General features: G+C 34.5%; 1 protein-coding gene across 3 annotated transcripts in view; it reads left to right on the top strand.

Annotated features, from left to right (window-relative positions):
• Positions 1–2,049: 2,049 nt before the first annotated feature.
• Positions 2,050–24,663, top strand: part of LOC129237235 (ATP-binding cassette sub-family D member 3) — a 56,532-nt gene continuing 33,918 nt past the window's right edge. The window contains exons 1-2 of one of the 3 annotated variants that reach the window (XM_054871820.1): positions 2,050–2,483; positions 2,556–2,679. In XM_054871820.1, the coding sequence (XP_054727795.1) occupies positions 2,567–2,679 (113 nt within the window). In that variant the 5' untranslated portion in view covers positions 2,050–2,483; positions 2,556–2,566. Of the gene's footprint in view, positions 2,680–24,663 lie in introns of all 3 variants that reach the window. The other 2 variants (XM_054871819.1, XM_054871818.1) reach the window with 2 other exon arrangements.

Genomic DNA, 24,663 nt, shown 5'->3' with positions numbered 1-24,663 from the left:
GTCCCTTGCCAAAACAAACAAAAAAAGGACAAACTACACGTTTGTGAAAATTCAGTGAATGGCTTGGTAATATTGTGATTTGCGAGATTTAAACTAAACCACCTAATCAAACCGAAAATTCACAAAAACTAATTCCCCTTCCTTTTGTTCGTTTATTGATGGGCTCTGAGGACCCAACGAATTTGGAAGGCGTAACCATAATTCTAACATGTTGATCCTTGGTTGTGTAGCAAGAATGATAGAATAAAACATTTATTTAGAATTATACACACACTCACCCTTCCTTGCCACGGTGTGTTCCGCGTGTTAGCAATACATGACTTAAAATATTTCATAGCATGAAATACCAACTTCGTTCAATTTGCTGCCCCGATTGGCAATTTTATTGAAATTGACCATTGAATGTTGTCAAAAATTGAGTGCCAAGACGTTGAGTAATTCCCGAATAGCTTTTTTCCTGAAAAACTTCGCGTCGAATACTATCGACAGTCGGCGGTCGATTCTACATTACCCGAACGACCCCGATCTATATTCCACTAAGGACTTTCACCCCTGCGGCATTTCTCAAACTTTTGTGGGGGATATTTACAACAAGAACAGCAACAACAACAATTCGTATAATAATAAAAAATTTAATTTAGATTTTGCCAATGCCTTAAAATCAGTTCAAAATGGATATGGGTTCTATGAAATTCATTATTATTAGCCATATTTGATCTTCTTAAGAAAGCCTTTTTGCGTTGTAATACGTTTCCACCAAAGCCAAACGCCGCTTCCTCAACACCGAGCCAAATTGAGAGCTAATGATGGCTTTACGGCGACAGGGGTCTCAGCGGATAAAATGTCATCCCCAAAAAATTTAAAAATGCTGAGCTTGCTTCGCGAAAGAGGGAGCCGTACGAACAGGATGAATATAGATACAGAAAAAAAAACAACACGGTAAATACCACCTCGCGGGTCTCTCGCAAGTGGAGGTCTTCCTCTTTGAGGAGCATGCCCGCGAGGATGATGAACCCTCTACCAGCCGAGGAGCTTATCATGAACCGATCCCTCATATTTTGAGCTCGACCGTAAAACCCTAGAGCCAGCTCGCCTACTTGTGGAGCAAGCCATACCTCAAGTTGTAGCTTTAGGAAATTCTGCGGAGAAATCACCTCAACTCCAGTTGCAGCAAGGCTCTACAAACCTAAAGAGAGAGTTGATAAAACAGAGCATGCTACTGGCTACCCATTTTCCGGAAGACGTAACTCAAATCTCAGAGCCTTATACTGAGTTCTCAAAGGCTATCACTTGGCCAAACATTTGTTTACACAGCAATCCATAAGATGATATACCTCATATGGCTCATTTAACTCCTACAAGACACATACAAATCACAAATCTTAAAATCAAAATGTTAGCAAGTCATTCACTGAATATTTACAAACAAGTAATTGCTCTGCCTTTTATTTGTCTATCTGCAGCGGTTTTTGGACGGCGCCACCATTAGAATTCTGTACACCGTGAAATTTATCAAATTCTGTTAGCGAAAAATCCATTATGCATGAACCAATTATACTAGATCAAGAATTCTGAAAAAAACTCTGCTTTAGTGGTTTTAATATTATTTTACTAAATGTTTCACAAAGGAGTTATTATTTGATCACACTTTGTACAAACAAATATCAAAAGAACTTTGCGTATAAAATTATAAGGATGTGAAATTGCTCTCAGTCAAATGAGTTAACGTTCTTTGCAGCATTAGGCCAAACACACGATGTAGAGAATATTATATCATTGGGCAAACTCAAAAATTACGCGTTATTGCTGTTATTTGGAATCTCTGGAATTTCAAATTTATCAGTGGTTGTATGTTGTTGTTACTTGAACACTATAAACAACAAGAAAGTAAAAGGTAAACAAAGTTTGACAATTCAAAGAACACGTTGAATTATAAAAAAATAGAATCAGCTGCTTTGTTAATATGCTTCGTCGGAAATAATTTGATGAGAGTCATCTGGCAGCACTATGAGGAAATAATGACAAAAAGAAATTGCGTTGACGGATAAAAGCGCCTGTACATCGTTTGGCATTGCAGTTGGATCAAGTGAATGTGATGTTAGAGCAAAATTAGTGTTGCGCAAATTAATATAATTAAAATGCTCAAATAAGACCTTTTAACTCATTGGAGACAGCGGCCCGGTATTCGCATATCCTATTAAAAGCACACGGTTTAAAAAATACGGACGATAAAAATTTAAAATTTGCTAGTGATTTCACGAGACGGAAGTGAGTCCGTGCCACATTCTTCATACCTACATATTTAGTAGTGCGAATGTTGCTTTTGTTTGTAGTGAAAAAATAAGGCGGAAATTCTAGATAAGTGAAAAAATTAATAAGATTATTTTTTCGCTTTTTAGTTGACTAGAATAAGGAGGCAAAACGATTAAAAAAAGTAAATTTTCTGGTCGGATCCAACTGACTGAGGATATAGGCGAAGGAGTGTGAGTAGTGCACTTCACGTACATAGTTACTTGTAGAAAAGAAAACAAGCGTTTTTTGTCGACTTTTGGCAGAAAATCGCAACATGGCACCAGCGCTAAGTAAAATCACGCAAAATCAGAGCGCCATAGTGGGAGTGGCGGGCGTTTCGGCCGCTCTTTGGATAATTGCTTATGGCAAAATATCCAGTAAACGTAGGTAAGTACGAATTGAAGCATGCATACACATTTAATTATTCATTAATTACATGCGCATATGTATGTATGTATGTTGCTAAGAAACATACAACCATGAATAGCCAACGAGAATATTTTATCTAATAATTTAAATGCTGCAAAAAAAGAAAATACCGCACTTCCTTTGTTATTGCATCCGCTGTTACTGTTACCTTGAAAAATGAGGCAAATGTTTCTTTGGAGATTTTGCGTGTTTATAAAAGTTAAAGATCCGGTTTTCAATATAAGATAATGTGATTTCCGGTTTTTAAATGCATTTGTATGTAGTGCCTAATTTGGAAGCAAGTAAATGCCAAAAATGTGATGGGGCTGCCGTATTAAGCACCGCGTAGTGGGTGCAGGGTCTGTTAGTAGATCATTATTAGGTGTATATGTTTATAAAAACTAGCATAAATATACATAGATACCTAAATTTGAAAATATAGTTTGCTCATCTATGTTTTATGCGTGCAGTTTTACCATATAACTGCATACATATGTACATACATATTCACATATGTAGCTATTCCTTGGTTTTATGCAAGTCATGCACTGGCAATAAAATCTACTTTTTCTATACAATTTATTTGTTTACTCGTTTAATTCCTTCTGCAAAATGATTACCTACATATAGTATACACATAAGTATGTAGAGTTGATTTGGCTTTATTTACAGCTTCGAATTCATCTTTCACAATTACGACAACAAACCAACGGTAATTGCTAGTTGGTGCTCGTGTATTTTTGTTTGTACGTTTTTCAAAAGTGTAAAAGCAAGTTTGTCATTTATACATACAAACATCTATGTATGTAATAGTGTTTTTTATTAGCAATGGATTTTTTTACGTATTCCCTTTTGATAGCGCGATCAGCTGAGCACGCTGCATAAATAGTATTGCAACTGGCTGATCGTTGTCCAGAGATTTGTACCACCAAGTAAATATGTACATATGTATGTATGTATATTAAAGTGCAGTGCATGTTTACAAACAACTATCAGTGTGTTACTTCAATTTAATAGCTCGCTTTTCTTGTCTTCGGCTTGATTTCGTTATTTAGGCCATTCGATATTTTTCATTTTCGTTTTTGTTTCTGCATTAAGCAATATGCAATTATCAGCGCTTCTGGGTGAATTCAAAGTTGAAAATAAAATTAATCCCAAACGTAACCAAAAAGTTATTTGATCTACATGGGTAGTTCTAGCGAATGTTCCATATTAACTAATATTATTTTTTAAGCTAAGGTATTCACTGGTGTCTGTAATGCAGGCATTATTCCAATTTTTGGGCTGAATCAAAGGTTTAGGCAGTATTGAATTAAAATACTAATTATAAAAGCGTAACATATTTAACCCGGCATTCGTCGCTACTGGGTAAAAAATACCACAGAGGTAATAAAACCACTTCTAACTTTTTTTCTACAAAATATCATGACCTGCCGCTTCAAGTACCTTTCAGCATAGAAACAAAAGACGCGCTCCCTACGGGTAGCCACTCGTTTTCCCGAATCCTATTTCACGAAATCCTTTTTCCCGACAACTCGTGTCCCGACAACCTGTATCCCGACAGATATTTTTCCCGAATCTAATTCACCGACAACTTTTTTCCCAAATCCAATTTCCCGACAAATGTTTTTTTTTCTTTCTTTAGACATTTTTATATCATATCATTCTTCAGTTTTGCTTATAAACTTGTAATTTGACATTTCGAATCAAACTATTTCTTCAAAACTTTTGTTTTAATTCTAAAATATAGAGTCGTTAGGTAAAATTGTCGGTAACAAATTAATCACTGACGGTTACGTATATTTAAAATCTAGAGAAAGAAGAAAAGCTATACTTCTCAGATAAGGCTGCACAAGATGGCACCACAAGATAAATAACGCAAGTGAAAGATGGCACAATCGTCTACTGTTGGGAAAGCATCATCCAGACTTATATTCAGGTTTAAAAGAATTCGAAAAAGAACAGGCGGATGTTGAAAGTATGATAGCTGAACATAGTTTGGGGCGTTCTGTAAAAGCGGCACCCCAAAAAAATGGATAAGTCCAAAATCGCTTGCGGTCCATTGTTTTAAAATACGAAGAATACAAAAATTCTGGCACTGTTTCCTCATATCTAACGTCATTGGCACACAATATTGCTTTTTGATGCACTCCATTTTGATACTACGATTTACATATATTGCATTTTGGACATTTGGACTTGTATTTTCCGGAAAAAAGTTGTCGGGAAATTAGATTCCGGAAAAAAATCTGTCGGGATACAGGTTGTCGGGACACGAGTTGTCGGGGATTCGGGAAAAGAGACGGGAATCCTCCCCACGTAATATAAATATTTAATTAATTATACACCTTTATATTTTATAGTAATTTGTACCCGTTTCCGACCGTTTGTGTTTATATTTGCCTAGCAACAAACCCCTGGTTAAAGAATACTTGCACTTTAAGCTAGAAACAGTTGTCACTCGATAAACCGCTTCAAAGTGAATGCCATTATATTGTTTATAAATGGGACAAAGCCAGAACTTTCATTTTAGTAAATAATTTAAAACATTCTTTTCACGTCAAATCAGCGTTCAGTCTGTAACAGTCTTCAAGCTGTTTTTTTTTGTAAGCCTTCATGAGCACGAACAGTATTCTGAATGCGCATTTTTTAATTTTTTAATTCGACACATATAGGTACATACATATATGTATAAATACGTGTGCATGTTGCATGAATGTACATATGCTAGTAGGTATATAATTAAATTTTTATAATATAAGTTTTTCATGGAAATAGATGCGACTTTTACATATACCTACATACAAATGTATGTACATAAATTTAAATTTATACTAAATTAACCAACTGTCGGATACCAAACTGTTTTCCTTTCACGTTTGCGTCAAAGTTCAATTCAATTTCTGTGCTCATGAAAATGGTGGACTTTTTGATGTTTTGTTATAACAGCCACATAAAAAGATTTAAAGTAGACACATTTTGTACATGGGCTCTACTTTTAATATTAGCTCTAAATTTTCAATCAATATTAACCTATTATTGGTAGTTGACCTATATAACCTATTTATTGGTAGTTGATTAAGGGGTTATACTCGTATACCTTGTGAGCCCGAAAAAATGGACAATTGTCATTATTTCTTTTAAATATGTTTTAGAACTTTTATTCAAATGAGGCATATATCATACTGAAGGGTAACTCTCGAAGAATACATTTTGGTGTTTTTATATTAAAAAATGTTATTATTTATTGTTGATATCGCCCCTCCCCTGAAACGCCGTTTTTTAGAAGAGGCTTGCGGTGATCACGGTAGCGCATGAGTAGCTCAACGGAAATCAAAAAAATTAAATTATTATTGTAGAATAATGTTTTTTAGTGAATTTGAACGGTTTATTTACCCAAAAAAAATTTTCTCGATATGAAAACCGCTTTACACCAAAAAAAAAAACGATTTCTGAGAGGTTGAAAAATTAAAAAAAAAAATTAGTTCCATGGAGCTATGCAAATATTTATAAAAAGTGAACCGTTCAGATTCACGAGGTTGTAACTTCGAATAATTAAAAAAAAAGTTTATGCAAATCGCTCAAATAGTTTTTGATAAATAATGATCACCGCGACGGTAATTTTCAAAAAACACGACTTCGAGATAATCGCGTCTAAAGTTTGCGTGCATTTCATTTATGGATAATTTGCGCGCTTCCACGGTCTGGAACTTTCGTTCTAGTGCTCCGATCTTTATGATTTTTTGAATTTATATTTTTAAGATGATGTACTTTTAGAAGGGAGCGTGTCATTATTCTGTATTACACAATTCTGGGTGACAAAATTCTGTAAATTGCAAAAAAATTCTGCTTTTTAAAATTCTGCTTTTTTAAAATTCTGCTTTTTAAAATTCTGCTTTCTAAAATTCTGCTTTTTCAAAATTCTGCATGTTTAATGCGAAAAATTCTGCTTTATTCAAGTTTTGTGATTTTCGTCATACAAGAAGAGAGTCAAAGTTCTCACCTCCAGGTAATATTTGATTGCAAACATATGTACATACCCATGTATAACTGTTATCAACTATAATTAATGTAGGTATGTACATATGTACGAGGGGATTCTGCTGTTTCCGTGGCGCCGCAATCTTATGACGGATTCTTATAGAACTCGACAAAAGAAAACGAAATGAAGGAGTAAAATTTTTTGATACCTCACTTAGTTTTCGAGATATTGAATAAAACAAAAGGCTGGAAGGCCTCAATGGTTTTAACACGGAAAGGAGTTCCACACAAAAATACTGTGGATTGCGTAGCCGGAGTTGGACTGATGAGGATTATTTTTTTGAAGCGCGGCCGAAGGCCGCCCACGCAAAAAGAAGTTCTACGCAAAAATACTGTGGATTCTATCGAAACTGAAGAAAAAATTATTATTATTTTTTATTCAATATCTCGAATAATAATAAAAAAAATAATAATAATAAATTAAATAATTACATTACCTCTTTAACATTGTTAACATTATATTTTAATACAGAATTTTGTAATACAGAATTTTGAAAGCAGAATTTTAGAAAGCAGAATTTTAAAAAAGCAGAATTTTAAAAAAGCAGAATTTTAAAAAAGCAGAATTTTAAAAAAGCAGAATTTTAAAAAGCAGAATTTTGTTTTTAGAATTTTGTACATACAGAATTTCGACACCAACCCCCTTTAGAATATGCCATAAAAAAATTTTCGATTTTTTAGTCCAATCCAAGGTATAATTTCAACTTAATTTACAAAAATATTTTAACTTCATTCCGTTTTTCCACTATTTAAATGGGGAATGCCTTAGTATGACAACATTATGTTTTTATATAAGTTAACTATTTTTTCATCTCCTAGAATTAATATTTTTTTTGCAAACTCATCACTTTGCATCATAACAAGGCACATTGAAAGATAATTGCAGCAGGAAAACAAAAACTTCAAAAGCAATGTATTTTGTTTTTGCTTTTGGTCCCTAGTATGACAAAATCTGTACACAAAGAGTGGCAATTTAGAGTAATTTAAACAAAATTTGACTATTTAGACACCGAATAAATAGGACAAAGTAATCAAATCAGTTACCTGTTCAATGTGCCTTACTTCATAACTGCGATGCATCGACTCAGTTGATATTCATATAAGGTTTTGTCCTCCCACTCTATCTGAACCGATGTGATTAGATTTGGGAGATTTCCGACTTTGAAATTTTCTCTTCAAATACCCAGAGCTTAGGGCTTTATGACTACATGAAGTTTGTTTGTTGTTGTGGTAACATCATAAACCTCTCCCATAAAGATTTGGGCAATACTGCTGGAGAGTCAGTCCTTGGTTAATAAATCCTCGTTGTTGTTGTTGCTGTAGCAGTTGTCTGCAATGTAGTCACCTGTCGTCTTCACCTAACTCATCTAACTGTAGACCCAGGAAACGCGTTGTTTCGACATGTTGGGTTCACCAGACAACCTGCCCGGTTGTTAGGTGAGTGGGTTTAAAAGGGCATGTTAAGTGGTTAGTAAACGTGTGTCGTACCTTCGCATGCTGAATATATATTGACTATGTCGGGATCGATTCTGCATTGGTTGGAGTTTAACCTGCTTCAATATCCAGAACGCATTTGGACCAAATGTTCGCGAGTCTCGCGAGATAGCTGAAGTTCTTCGTTTGCAAAAAGTGGTGATTGGACGTCATTCGGTGATCAGGAGTTTAGGAATGTGGTGTGAGAGTCTTCCGATGAATGTCTTGTTTTTTAATTGTCCGGTTCAGTAGTTGTAATTCTTTTTTGTCCGGGATCTCGACTGTGTAAAGTTAAAGAGATGTCTCTTGACGTGTCTGGGAGGTAGCTCAGGCTCAAGCAAATGTCTGCAAGGGTCGTTCCGGTTACGTATGTACAACCGACTATCGTGGAGACATTCACATAAAGGCTTGCAATGGTAATACATTTTCTTCCATTCATTGTCTTGTTGATAAATTCAGTTTGTTATTTTGAAATTAACACATCTCTCGCGCAAACGATTTTTAAGAGTTAGAATAGATAGCGGGCGTTGTTTCCGTAAAAGCTAAGGACGATTTCATTTTCAGCTTTTAAGCAAATTTTAATTTTATTTATTTATTTAATATATGGAAAATAACAATAAATTATTATTTTACTTATACGATAAAAGGAGGACTAGCTGTCATGGCTTATGCCTCACTGCTGTAATAATCACGGCAAATATAATATATGATATTAAAGGCGGTGCTCGTAAATCAGCTGATTTTTCTTTCGCCGTGTCCATATGGCTGTCAGCTGAGAATGAGACAAGGCGAATTCATTATTTGTGTTCTATTTTCTAAATACTTTGCTTTGACAATCAAACGTACAGAACATTGTTGTTGGTCTAGTGCCACCACCTTTAATGAATGCGCCTTGGTTATTACCAAGCATTATTATGTAATGCTGTAATTTTTTGACTAGAAAAGCTAAGTTATTAGACAGTTGTAGACAGCAGACTTTTGATTTAAATCAATTATCTCAGCCATTTGTACAATGTTTTCCTGGGAAGGAGTCTTTAGTATTTCCGATGGGAGATGGTGGTCGAAATTTGTTTTCCTGAGATTCATAAAATGCGTGCAGTCGTCTAAAAGGTGCTTGACTGTTAATGTGGACAGGATGCAGTACGGTCAGGGAGCTGACCTCTCATCATTTAAGGTGTCGAATGTGTACCGATTGTGTGCCCAATGCGCAGTCGGATGAAGGTACCGATGTCCACGGTACGGCATATGCCTGGATAGTTGGGTTCAGTACTTTAAGCGATTGTGATTAATTCACAAAAATTAATAATTATTTCAAACACTTTGAGATTTAAATCAATACTTACTTACTGCAACCGGTTTCTTATAATTATTTGTACAATTTGAGTTGAACTAACAGAAGTGAGGACCCGCAAGTCATTGCTAATGAGCGGAACAGAGCTGTATTATTGCATATTTAACACATTCAGTGTTGCGTTTAGTTTATATGTATGTTCATATACATACAGTGTGTCAAGAATGAGTTTGACACTGAAAATAAATTCCATTTTTCGATTTCAATAGGAATAAATAGCATTCTTTATTTATCTTTGATTTCATTCATATTCATATTTATTCACAGCATTCAAAGGGAATTAACAGTGTCGAAATATTATATTATTTGTTTTTCTTGCTTTAGTTGTTCTTTTTGCAAAGAATTTTAAGTTTTTTTTATTAATAAACTGTTTTCACAAACTTTAATTCAGACTTTTTATTAAGGGGTTAGTGGTAGTCAGAAGCCCGAAAAAATGATGATTTTCAATAATTTTTTTTTTTTGCTATTCAATTGCTTTATTTTACAAAAATAAAAACATATATATATATATATAATTGGCGCGTACACTCTCCGAGCTCCTCCTCCTACTCGTGCGTTTTAATGCTGTTAGACAAATGAAGCTACCTACAGTTTCAAGCCGATTCCGAACGGCAGATATTTTTTATGAGGCGCTTTTCTTATGGCAGAAATACAGTCGGAGGTTTACCATTGTCTGCCAAGTGGCGACCGCTATTAGAAAAATGTTTTTCTTCATTTTGGTGTTTCACCGAGATTCGAACCTACGTTCTGTCTGTGAATTCCGAATGGTAGTCACGCACCAACCTATTCGGCTACGGCGGCCGAACACAGCATTAATAAATCATGTTTCGACTTGACTTTAGCGAAATTTAAAAAAAAAAAAAAAATTAATAATTGTAAACATTATAGCGCACAGTGGTTCGCGTAGTATGGGGATACATGACAAAAATCCTAGCAACCCAAATATCGCCAAGATTATAGTGAAAATGGCTTTTTATGATTAAAAATGTTTATTAGAATGAAAAAAAATATGATTTACATGACTAACACATACAGGTTTATAGAAATAGCATAGACAAAATACTATAATATAATGAAAAAAATTGTTACAATTAGATTTATTTATTTTTGAATATCAACATTATACAACATGAAATAGCTGTGCATAACGGTGATAAACATTTTGAAATGAAATAAAAAAATATATATTATAACAATCTCTAAAAATACAGCACCTTTATAACAGATAACGTAACCTGTATTCGAACATTTTAAAAATACATTCTTACACTAAAAGAAACAAAACATAAATGAACATCTAACTTAAACAAATCAAATCCAAGACCTCTTGTGGCAACGATGCCTTTTTCTTTTTTGGTAGTTTACGTAAGCCAGTAATTAACGGATCGGAACTGAGAAGTAACCGATTTAGTAAATCTGTGTTCGAAGCGATTCGCGATATTTTTCTTGTATGATTTAGCCTAAAATTTTTTATGTCTTTATTTTTAGCTTCCGCCGCCTCCTCAGATAAATCTCCTATAGGTAAAAGTGCATAATCAATAACGGATGCACCGTGAATAAGGATTTTATGCACAGTTGCCGAAAGATTGTACCAAGGAAAGGCGGCTACAATCTGTCTCGCGGTCTCTACAGAAAAGCTGTGGAATTTAGATGTATTTATTTTATGTCCCGATGCTAACGTTATTAGAATAATCCTACACCTATCAATGATTGTTTTGTCTATTCCAATTATATCTGCTGAAATTTCAGAATTAGAGAAAAATCTACGCGCCGTATTACCATCATTTGACGTCCCACTACCCCCACTGCGCGGCTGGTCGACTATTAACCCTAATTTTTCGCGGAATTGCATTTGAATATACTTTTTACGCTCAGAGAAAGACTTTTTTTCCTCCTCTGTTCGCATGTGCCATTTTTTAACCCCTAACCTATATGAAACGTGCAAGAAAAACTCGAAAAACCTAATCCACGCATGTAACGTGGATAGTCCGAACTGAAATCTACTCTCATCAATTACTGGCTTCTTTAAACACGCATCGATATTGTTCATCTGCTTAGGCGTAGCCCCGCACAGGAAACAGCTAACTGACGCGGTGTCAGTTAACGCATTGCACACCTTACCATCAACCATAGTTAGCTGAAGTTCGTGTTTTATTGAAATTGATTTGCCTGCGACAATTATATTAGTAGGTTGTAAATTATTTATTTGGTTTTTAACATAAGTCTCTTCTTCTTTAGATATAGTTGACGTTTCTTTTTTAAATTGAAATCTAATTGGCCGACAATACCTAGTTGAGGATGGACGGGGATTTTTCCACACAATGTCTTCCGTAACCATGTCAACTAATTTCAAAGGCACATAAGAAGTAACAAGCAAACTAGCATCGATAGTATCTGAATCGACAAAAATTTGCTTGTATTCTGAATGTCCCGTGCTACCATCAAATCCCCATTTTCCTATAAGACGCAAATTATTAATATTCCCTAAGTCTGTTGGGTCCCTACTTTCCGAATATTCGATTATGCGCGACGCGGTGTGATCTAAAAGACTTTGTATTTTCACTTCAGCTAAATTATCGGTAACAATAACGTCTGCTGGATAACATTTTTTTTTTGCCGAAAGAAGGTCTTGGTACGTTGGAAGTACTTTCGCAGATAACTTTATGTTTATAAACTCTTTTATTAATAAATATTGATGTTTAGTTAGTTTTGCTTCGGTAAACAATGACAAACATTCATTTATATTTATAGATGGAACAATAAAATTTTTAGAATTTTCTCTAAGGGACTCGCTTAGTGACTCATCTATTTCTCTCAATTCTGCTATCCGCCGCTTTTTTGTTCTATCAGAACTCTCAGAAAATGATTTCCTCGGTCTGCCGCGTACTCCACTCCCGGACGGCATATTTGTTTCACTTAACGACGGTAATGATGATTCAAACTCTTCATCGATATTCAAATACTCTGCATATTTAATAATAAGTCGTGTTTTTGAATTGCCACATTTACGCCACATATGCAGCAAGCTTTTACATACACATTTAATGCGATGTTCGACTTCACTAAGATTTAGTTGTTGTTTATCGTGTAATTCATTGCCGATTATATGTTGCTGCACTTTACGCACTCTTTCAGTTTCAAGTGACTCACTTGTTGATAGCCACGTATTAAATATCACCATTCTTGATATTTTGCATGTCGTTACATCAACTGGAACAAATAATATAAATTTTAAAACAGAAATTACACAGGACTACGCCGTAGTCGCCGGTGCTCCGCCATGACGTGAACATGCTACACCAGCTCCTAAATGCACAGTCGTGGTTAAACGTAGATCGCTCATATGACATTTAAAACTTGAATATGTATTCTTTCAACTTAATATAGTCTGTATGATTGCATCGGATTGCATCATTACTAAAAGTTTACGAAAAATTTAAGTTTACTTGTATTTCTAGGAAAATAACGGTACTTTGTTTTTAAGCTCATTGACAAAGGGCGGTAAAGTTCAAAGGGATTTTAATTGTGCAAAATATGTAAACTTACCTTGATTCTCAGAATCCATCTTCAAAAAAAGTTATCACCGAACCAGTTCCGAGAAATTCACTATGCAACATTAGGGTTGCAGTCACTTTTGTTTGCGCGAAATTAAAGTACTCGGGATTTGTGCACTTCAAGGATTAACAAAGTAATGAATTTAAAGTTCATAGGTTGTTTTAGTTATATATTTGTCATATTTAGGGATCTGTTTGTAACATACAAGCTTTAATTTAGGAATCCAAAAACCTTCATTTTCATATTATTGACATATGGTAGAAACCACAGTGTAGCGGTTTGTATGAAGCCCGTTTCGCCAGGAGTCCCTTGCGGTGACCATCAAAAGTCCTTGGAGATTCATCTAAAATCAATCGCACAAGAGAAATTAGTTTCATTAATATTAGATAATCTTGTGCCTGATCGGGGCTTTTTTTTTCAAAATTAACAATATGGCGATCTGAGGAAATATTTTTCAGATTTTCGAGAAAAAACCCACAATTAATTGTTTAAAGGAAATCGAAATTTTTGAAAAAAAAAATCCTTCGATCAGGCACCTGTTTTTTATGTTTTTCAAAAGCAGTATAAATTTTATTGAAACCTACCAAGCGGTTTTTAAGTTACAGTGAATACCAGTTCAAAAAACATAGTTTTGAGAAAAACGTATTTAAAGTTTTGCTATCGGTTGCTTGCAGCTGCTGCTAGCTACTTGCTCTCGAACGCTCCGGAGGGCTGGGGCGCCCTTTGTTAATTGTTGAATAACTCGAAGAGTATTTCTCGGATTCACTTCAAGTTTTCACATAATATCTTTAAGATATTATACTTTAAGGGGGAAGTCTACTGTGAATTTTTCAAAAAATCGATTTTTTTTTATTAGCTTAAAAAATACTTTGAACCCTCTTAAATAAGGTACAATATGTGTTACAGCTGGCTAAATTTTTCTTCGTTGAAATTTCGACCTTTTCCAGAAGCGCTCCAAAGCGCGTACCTGCTTATACTGAAACTTTAAACGCATTTTTCTCGAAACTAAGTTTTTGTATACGGTGTACACGATATCTCGAGTTCTGATAAATGAATCAGCTTAAAAATTTAATTATTTATTCTCTGTAATAGTGTCTCTCGTCTGACATAGGATTTTTTTGATATCGTTATTTGTTAAATTGTTATAAACAATAGTAACATCAATTTTAGGCAAAAAAAAAGAAAAAAATTTCAAGAATTTTTTTTTCAACGCCAAAATTTTTTATCGACATAATCCTACGTCAGACGAGAGTCAATACTATGTATATGATGACAATATTTTGTTTTTTTGTTTTAGATCACCGAAACGTAAGATTTCATGTACACCGTTTAGGCACCTAAGAAAAGCGGACCTGCGCTTGCAGAAGTGCCACAGCGGCCATTTTGAATATTTTGACTTAAATTTTTTTTTTCAAAAACTTAAATATATAATAAAGATAAGAGTTTAAATAGATTTTATGTACGAGCAATATTTTGTTAGAAATAAAATCCGGAAAATAAGCCTGTTTTTTCCCTTGTCACAGTAGACATCCCCCTTAAGAAAATGCAAAAAAAAAAACAATTTTTTGAAAATTCCGACTAGCCCTAACCTAAGAACATAAAGTGAATACTTAATTTTCTGATTCATTTAATATTTGGTATGATAACCGTTAGCTTCAAAAACATTTTGCAGGCGCTTTTTCATGGAATGTACCAAATTGTTTGCGTCGCATACGTTCGGTATTTTCCGCCATTGCTCCATTATTGCATTTTTTAATGCTGCTGCATTCTTTGGATGTCTTTTAGTAACAATTTTCTTCAAAAAGGCCCACAATTTTTCAGTCACATTTATGTCGATACTCTAGGCTGGTATTTTTATAATTTTGCCCAAATTGTAGAGAATCCACATCTGCACATTATGCTCCTTATGATGTGAATCATTATCTTGGTAAAATTTAAAATTTGTTTTATTCTCAGTGCGAAACCTAAATTTTTCAGCACTGCCGACTAAGTTTTTTCCAATATATTTAAATATTGTTTGGCGTCCATTGTGCCGTCAATTAACACCAAGTCTCATACTCCTTTACTTGAAATGCACCCGCAAACCATAAGGGAAATTTGTCCAAATTTAACCGTGGGAATTAAATTTCGATTTTGTAAAGCTGTCAAGGGCTTGCGCCATACTCTAGTCGGTCCATCGTGGTAATACAGCCTTATCTTTGTCTCGTTGCAAAATATAGCATCGTCCCAATAATCTTCTGATTCAGAAATGTGGTTCAAAGCAAAAGACGGGCGTTTTTCTACTTTTTGTGCAGACAGCAATGATTTCTTGCGTGCTGATCTCGATGAATATTTTTGGTGGAGTATGACTTCGCATACTGCTTCATGAGAGACAACAATACCACACTCCTCGTTAAGCTCCTCTGCAAGTTTTCTCAAAAAAATTCTCGGTTTTTGATCCAATTTTCAGATCATCAAGCGTTCTGCACGTTCAGTAAATTTTCGTTTTAAGCACACTTGCATGCTTTTTCTGAAATCTACCCTCTTTTTTCGCTCGATTTATAACATTATAAACTATCTGACGTGTTACCGAAAACATTTCAGCCAACTCCTGAACACTTTTACCCAAGTGGTAATTATTGGTGCGCAACTAAGTTCCCGCTGTTTGTCATTACATGCCGCCAGCAGTGTGTGCTAGTAGATTCTAACATAACCTAAACGTCATAAACCAAGCTTAGACATATGGTGAACAAACTGCTTCGACACATTAGTGATTTTGTTTTGGTATCATATACTTTTGGTTTTGTGAAAATGTCTGATTTTGTGCCGAGTAATCGTCATTTGCGAGATGTGTTGATTTTCCTCTTTCATTCGAAAAAAATGGCGGCTGAAGCGCATCGAGAGCTACAAACAGTTTATGGGGATGCTGCTTTAAGTGAAACAACGTGCCAAGATTCGTTCCGTCGCTTCAAAGACGGTGATTTTAATGTTGACGACCGTCCGCGTGAAGGAAGGCCCTAAACCTTCGAAGACGTATTGGAATTGGATCAATGAGGTCGCAAGAAGAGCTTGCTTCAATATTAGGAGTTACCCGCCAATCCATTTCCAAGCGATTGCATACTTTGGGAATAATTCAGAAACAGGGGACTTGGGTTCCTTATGAGTTAAAACCAAGGGATGTTAAACGTCGTTTTTTCGCCTGGGAACAACAGCTCCAGCGGCAAAAAAGGAAGGATTTTCTTCATAGCATCGTGAAAAATGGTTTCACTACAGCAATCCAAAGAAAAGAAAGTCATGGGGACTGCCCGGCCGCAATACGCGAAGAGGCATGAAAAAGTGATTCTACAGCATGACAACGCTCGGTCTCACGTTGCCAAACCCGTTAAAACCTACCTGGAAACATTGGAATGGGAACAGTTTTACCGCGACGGTATACGAGATCTACCAGAAAGATGGGGAAAAGTAGTAGCCAGCGATGAGCAATGATTCACTTGTAACCATTTTTTCAGAATAAAGTTGTATTTTCATAAAAAAAAACAGCGAGAACTTAGTTGCGCATCTAATATAATAAATAATTTCGTAATATCAAAGGATAATCTTTTGCCAAGCACTGTAAAAACACAGCATTTAAATTAAATCTGAAGTCTGAAGTATGTCATTCTTGAGATACTGTATGTACATATACATATGTACATATATGCAGACTGATATGAAAATGTTGAAAGAAATTTTATTTGTGTCGGTTAGTCACCCCATATCACCACTCGATGACTTGGTCAATTTAGTTTCTCCTAAGCTCACTTTGCTTCATTTTCAGCAAAACATGTGTGAGTTCTTTTGCTGCTATAAAATCAACCCTTGACGACTGTGATCTATTCTGCTGATACATAACTATATTTGTATGTATATGTATATATATACGCATATATGTACACAAATGATATGAAAGAACATTCGATTCTATCCGTCCACATTAAGCGAATAGTAAACATTTTCTTATCTACCCAACTTTAGTAATTGCAAGTATGCTTTGCTTAATTAATTTATGGGGAAATATATAAATTTATGTGTATAGTTGGTTGAAATGGGTTAAGTAAAATGGAAAAATTATAATGAAAGATAAAAAATTATTCGATATTGGTACAGAATCTTTCAACTTGAGGATTATTTTATAAATTCAACATTATTTATAAAATGGGAGTTCTTATTTGTTTATTAGCATATGTCATTGGGCTCTAAAATTGGGTTTAATTGGAGTATTTAGGTGGTCTACTTTTCCAAGGTACTGTAAGTGGCTAATTGGTTGATCAAACAGCAAAGTTTGACGTCTTAGAAACCAACCAATTCATCGCATTGTTAGCAAGATAAGTGTGATTATGCAGGAAAAAGTGCTGCACGATATTATTTGTAGCAACAAATAAGTTAATAAAGCCAAAATATTGGCCATTTCATTGATTTTTATTGCGTGTTTTATTTGTAGTCTCTTCCCCATAAAACTGCTATGTGCAAATACTTAATATTTGAAATTTTCGTGTTTTTTATCTGTCATGAAATGTGAGGCATGCCAACGATAAGTAGAAATCCAACGATAAAAACATAAACCCATAGGTGCGGACAAGAATAATGTTTTATGAAAATTATGAAAAAATGTCTATTTAATATATACATACATACATACTTATATGGTATATTTATCTACTCACAAATTCTATGCTATACATGTAAGCCCATTGTACATAACTATGTACGTGTGTTCGTATTGACATGATAATGGGGCAATAACTTTATCGACTTTAATCATTACGTAGATGAGAAAGCTTTCATTATTGTTAACTCTAATATTTTCGTAGCTCATGGCAAACTATGGCTATATCCACTGCATATATGCGACCGTCATGAGTGAGTCAATTTGTCGAGGCCAAGACACAGTTGATCCTGAGTTCAGAAAATGTTTTTGTTTTATGTTTTTTTGATAGCCGTCAACCCTAGGCAGGCAATGGCCAACCTCTGTGCAAATTTCCACTTTGAAAAAGCACTTCATAAAAACCATCTGCCGTCCAGAGGCGTAGGGTATGCTATTTGTAGAACAACAGCAGCAACATATGCATCAAATTTCGAGCATTTGTTGTATGGAAAAAAATGCATAACACATTAAAAAAAAAAATTATAAGATACTACTTTACACCGGCACAATATTAGACCAAAATTGAATGGGCTACAAAGCTGCAAGCCCAGAATTTATCTAAAAATTCTGACTAAAAAGTTGGAAATTTCGATGGAATTTTGTTGAATTTTTTAAAATTGGGTACAAAGTGTGATACTTTGAGTTACATACTTATATCCCTACAAGAGTGCTGAGCACTTCCGACAAAAATTCCAACACATTTTCAAGTACTTTATTAGTCTCTAATACATGCGCATTATTAAAATGGAGTATACAACATTTTTTAATGGGGAAATCAAATATAGTAGATTCTGTTTTTATGCGGTTTTGAAATAGTGCGGTTTTTAAAAAATTAAAAATGCATGTCGACCTATCGGGAATTGTACATATAAACAATATTCTAAACCAGCTAAGCAAAAACTCGTCACAGATTACATAAAAAATGCTAACCCCACAAGTATGGAACCACCTGCATCACCATCCAGATCAGACGTGTACATTTCCTCAAGTGACGGAAGTGATTTTACGCCAAATCCTAAACGAATGCGCAACATGCGGGTATTGTCTGATTCTATTTCTGACGATGTAAATTTATTTTTCGATTCTCTCGTTTCTTAAATAAAGATATAATCTTCAAAAATACAATTTTTTGTTTATGCGATTTTATTTAATTATTTCAGATTCATGCGGTCTATGGAACGTATCTATAGTTATAATATGGGACTAGTACCCTTTTTTATGCGATTTTATTACATTATTTCAGATTAATGCGGTTCTTAGCACTTTTGAAACGTATCTATAGTTTTACTATAGAGCTGGTAGTTTTTTTATGCTGTTTTTTTTTGTGCTGCTTCTTGCGGAACGTATTGTATATACCGCATAAAAACAGAATCTACTGTATTTCACCCCTTGTCGGTGTGAATTCTATCTCTCTTTTACCAATAGCAATTTCATATAAGTGAAAAATGTATCTACTGTACTTTAAACGGCAAGGCAACTCATTTGTATGCTTATAATTTGGCTGCTCTGGAAAAAGTATTAGTGTGAAATTTTGCCATAGCCGAATGAGTAGATGCTTGGCTAACATTTGACAATTCGTGAGTTCGAATCTCCGTGGATGAAACACCGAATTGGTATGTAAAATTTTTCTAATGAAAACCAAAAATATATAAATTTTATATATTTCTAAATAAAACATTTTATGATAACGAAAATGAGGAGTTTTTGTCATCAGTCTGATTACTTTTTACGAAAATGAGAAGTTTGTGCTGATTACTTTTTGATAACGAAAATGAGTAGTTTGACCCATCAGTGCTGATTACTTTTTGATAACAAAAATGAGAAGTATGATTATTAGTGCTGAGAACTTTGTGATGACGACAATGAGGAGTTGTCAGCAGTTATTACTTTGTAAGAATTAAATGATTAGTTGCCTTGTCGTTAGAGCATAGTAGATATATTTTTTAGTTATAAGAAATTTGTAAAAGAGAGATAGAATATCGCACCGACAAGGGGAAACTATCAGAACTTGCCCATGGCTAGAACGAAAATGTATAGTTTATGAGGATAATCATGCTGATAATATGAGTGCTTAAATGGTGGTCAGCTGTCTTGTAGGGTATGGTTTTTGTTATAGAATAGACTACATATTACAAAAAAAAAATGAAATGGCTTGGCAAAATATCGCTGTGCTCTGTGCTATAAAGATATTTTAGAGCATTTTGGAATTTTTAATATTTGCACAAAGTACCAAAAACGTGACAGGTCTTCCAGAAATGTTCCTATTTTGCGTTGAGAGCAAAGATGAAGTATTTGCACACCTAATAACATAGGGAGAGGCAAAAATCAGAAATTCTGGCATAAAAATATGGTGTCCGCATTAAAGTGCAGTGATGGTGTGAGCGCCTATGGCAGCAAGTGAAGTTGGCGGAAGGTTTGGCAATGGTAGTAATATGAATAAATCAAAACACTTCAATATTTTAAAAGAAAATTTAGGCACCAGTGTAGAAAAGCTGTAACTGAATCACTCCTTTCAAGAGGACTACGCCCCCAAGCAAGCAGCTAAAATAGTTCAGGTATGACTGCGCTACATACATATATAGTAAATATATACCTAAACAGCAGATGGAACTGCAACCAAAATAGGCGAAGAATGAACGGAGCCAGAGAAAACAGGTTGAAAAAAAAAACGATTTTTCTACAATATTATGCAGTGCCATTCAATTAATCAACTCACACCGAAAATTGTAGGCAGACAAAGATTTTGAGAAATGTAAAAAATCTTTTGATTCCTATCGATTGATATAAATTTGGTGCCAAGGTCTCCAAACGAAAACAGTATTCTCGAATATCGAACAGGCATGAGATGGGCGCCGAAGCCGAATGGGTAGGAGCGTGACTACCATTCGGAATTCAGAAAGAACGTAGGTTCGAATCTCGGGGAAACACCAAAATGAATAAAAACACTTTTCTAATAGCGGGCGCCCCTCGGCAGGCAATGGCACACCTCTGTATTTCTGCCATGAAAAACCTCCTCATAAAAAATATCTGCCGTTTTGGAGTCGGCTTGAAACTGTAGGTCCTTCCATTTGTGGAACAACATCAAGACGCACGCCACAAATAGGAGAAGGAGCTCGGCCAAACACCTAAAAAGGGTGTACGCACCAATTATATATATATATATATATATATGTATATACATATGTTGGTGTGGGACGGACATTTGGCTTTAACGTATACGGTTATACGGTTGAGTCAAAAGCAAGCCTTGAAAAAATGAGAAATACTTGTAGCATAGTTAATTTTGGGTCGTGTTCCGTTTTTTTTTTTTTGAAGCAGAGCCTTTTCTCAAACAAATTTGATTCTAAGTTTGCATTGATTAAATTTCAATTTTAAAATTCCATTGATTAATCTATAATTTTTGAATGGGAAGAGAATTGACTCTGGGCCTGCGGATATCTGTTGGTCGAAAAAGAAAATAGAATCGTTTTTCAATGCAGCTGATGCGAAGGAAGAAATACAAAATTGAAAAATTTTAAATACAAATGTTTTTAGAAATATGTTAAAAAAAACATGAAAATGGAAAAAAATTATTGGGATTCATTGAAAATTTATAGTCTTCTATGTTGTTGTTATTGATTTTGTGGTTGGTGATGAAATTGTTGTAATTGTTGTTGTTGTAGCAGCATAAACATTTCCCATACATATTCGGGGAATGCTGCTGTAGTGACAGTCCTTGGCCGGATATATATATCCGCGTCGTTCCGGTGACATAGGATCGACTGTCGTGGGAACGGTTGTTGTTGTTGTAGTTGTTGTTTAGTGTCGTTGTTGTTATTGTTGTAGCAGTTTACAAATCCGATCACTTAACACCCCTCCCTCTCACTCCCTCTCCCTTTGGACCCAATCTGTCGAAAAGCACGTTTCGTGGGCCTACCGTTTGATGATGACGATCGGTGACTTACCTCCACTGGCAGGGCCTAGTAAACTGCTACAACATCCTTCTATGTTAGCGTTTGGTTTTGAAAAAAAAATCACAAAGCGACTATGACTTTCTTATACTTGATAAATGTTTAAGACACAATTAAAACATAAAATCAAAATATTTCACGAAAATCACCTCATCGCGAAAAACGGAATACGACCCAAAATTAAGTTTAAGTGGCTCCGCGTTTTTATGTGCCCCTATAGTTTTCTTATCGCTTTCAAAAATAACGCAATATTAGTTGAAATTTCTTTTTAAAGTACTTAAATGAAGTGAGCAAATGTTTAGTACATATTTCAGAGTGCATAATTCTACTACAATTCATGGATTGCTATAAACTCCATGTACTTCAAATCGTTTTAAAAGCAATAATGTTCTCATCAAGCGGTCAAAAGTCGAGTATGCGCTGTATAAAGATAACGCTTTTAGACTAAAGTCGCAATATTAAAAAAATTACTTTTTTCTTGGAAATCATACCGACAAATCGTAGTAATTAAACAAACAAAATGATTACGATTAAGGGATAGGTGTAAGTCAGAATCATTACAATAATGTGGACATAAAATTACCAACGATAGTTGCTAAGCGCGTTTAGCGGGGATGCTGAAATCGGTGGTGTGGGAAGAATGGCTGCTGTAATCTGCACAATTTTTTTCCAGATATACATATAACACAAAGAATTTGAACGTACTTTTTATAGAAGAAAATGCGTGATAATGTCAGCAACAAAATTTTCAAAAATCAAGGGTATTTTCTAGCCTTTTGCAACGTTGCATTAAAATTGAATGGGCTATAAAACTGCATACCAAAAATTATTCCAAAAAAATTATTCTTAAACAAATTTAAATTTTAGTGAAAATTTGCAGTATTTCCATAAGTTTGAAATTTTTAAATTTAATAATCCTGGAGATAATACGGCTCCCGGGTCATAAGAGACTGCAGCTGCAAAAATCTTTACTGGTAATGCATAATCAGAAGAGATTAAACGTATCATAAATCTCCCTAAGAATAAACGGAAACTACTCACTGGTCATTGCAGACTGCACAAACTCGAGATATGGTCTTACGGTTCTCGTCAATTCTGCGACTTATCTTCAGAAAGTGCGACATTACATCTCGGCATTATACAACGGGAAGGGAGGCACATACACACAGTCCAAGCCAGTTTGAGGTATAAGGTATTTTGAAGAGTAGGTCAAAGCGCAAACCTCCATTCCTTCCATTCCATTCCAACTCTTTTGGTTGGACATTGACAGGAGAATGCGACTAGCGAAAGATATTCTATGGAGTATCCATCTTTCGCGTGTAAAAATGTGATGCCACAAAAACTAGAATTTGTCAGGAATGCAAGCGTTTGACAAAGTTGATACTCCAACAGCCAAAAGCCGTCACTGTATTAAAGTAAATCGTGTATTCTATACTTTTAGTATTACTTCTGTGCGGAGAAAGTACAGTTTGCTATGTATATTTTGCAAGTCACCAAGTCCAACTGTGGACCTCAGCAAATACAAATATAATACATACAACTTCTAAACAATGAAATTTCTAATCTAAACAACAGATAGTAAAAGTATTTAGAGTAATTAGTTTGAGTTTAGTATTTCTTTTGTTTGCTTTCGTATATTATCGCTGATTAGGGAGGCGTTCTGTAAGGCCAAGGGTCTTGTGAACATAAGCACCAATGAAGTGCTAACTATCAATAACTTTGGCTATATAAGAGCACATACTACATGCATGTACAGTGAGAAAAATAAATATTGGCACACAAGTTGTTCTGTTATACAAAACGTTTGCAAACGAAATATATTTATTTATTTTTATTTTAATATGCCTTTAAGAATTTACTTTTGTTACTTTTAAAACGTTTTTGCTTTTTTAATTTTATTTGAAATATTACGAAGCTTTACCTATTCTAATGAGGGAAAATAAGGTTGAAAGTTGTAAGAAATTAAAAACATTGAATAAAACTAATTATGGTTGAATACGTTAAATTAACGATAAATATTTTCAAGCAGCTGTGAATACTTTTCCAAATGGCCGATTGAGCAGGTAAATTCGAAGATCTCGCCCTTGTTAGAGGTTTTTGTCTAGGATATGGGGTAGGAGATGCCACTTTAAACCAGCTGCAATTGACCCGCCCCAATGCTTTTGACTTTTTGAACCTATATTTTAAGAAAAAACTAAATTTCAACAACGTCACTACTTCTTTCACTTACGTGCGCTTCGCCTCTCAAAATTGTGGGCAAAACCACTAAATTTTGTAAAATATTGAGCGAGAGATGATGTTCTATCACAAAGATATCTTTGAACAAAATATATATAAAGATACTTACATGACATTTATAAGCGTATAAATGTCTCATTTTTCAAATATAGATTCCTCGATAGCTCGTTTAATTTAATCTTTCTCGTAGTGTTTGATGCCTTTCCAGCAATACAATTTCTCAACTCCCTGCAAATAGGCGTTTGTTTCAACAATGAAATATTTCTTCAGCCATTTGAACCCACCGATGCATAAAAACAATTTCGACATTATAAAATTTTTTCTCAAAAAACTCAAGTTAAATAATAAAAAAAAATTGGTTTTAAAAGGTTAACAAAAAAAACCAAAAAAAAAAAAGCTGGACCCGTCTGCTAATTCAAGCAGTTATTTTGTGGATACTTTAAGAATAAATATAATAGAATTCCAAGTGACAAAAAAATTGAAGTGAAAGAAAAAAAAATTGGGATCGAAAGGGTTAACAGTTGGAAATAATTAATGTCGGAAAAAACAACAAACTAAAAAAATAGTCTGCTAATTCAAGGAGTTGTTATGTGGACACTTCAATGGGAGTCGAAATGATTAATATTTGAAAAACAAAATTTGCTAGACCCGTCAGCAAATTCAAGAAGTTATTTTCCATTTAAAATAAAAAT

The sequence above is a fragment of the Anastrepha obliqua genome, chromosome 2, assembly GCF_027943255.1.
Source record: "Anastrepha obliqua isolate idAnaObli1 chromosome 2, idAnaObli1_1.0, whole genome shotgun sequence".
Taxonomy (NCBI): Eukaryota; Metazoa; Arthropoda; class Insecta; order Diptera; family Tephritidae; genus Anastrepha; species Anastrepha obliqua.
Note: the sequence above shows the minus strand (reverse complement) of the source record. Positions and strands in the feature narration are given on the sequence as shown.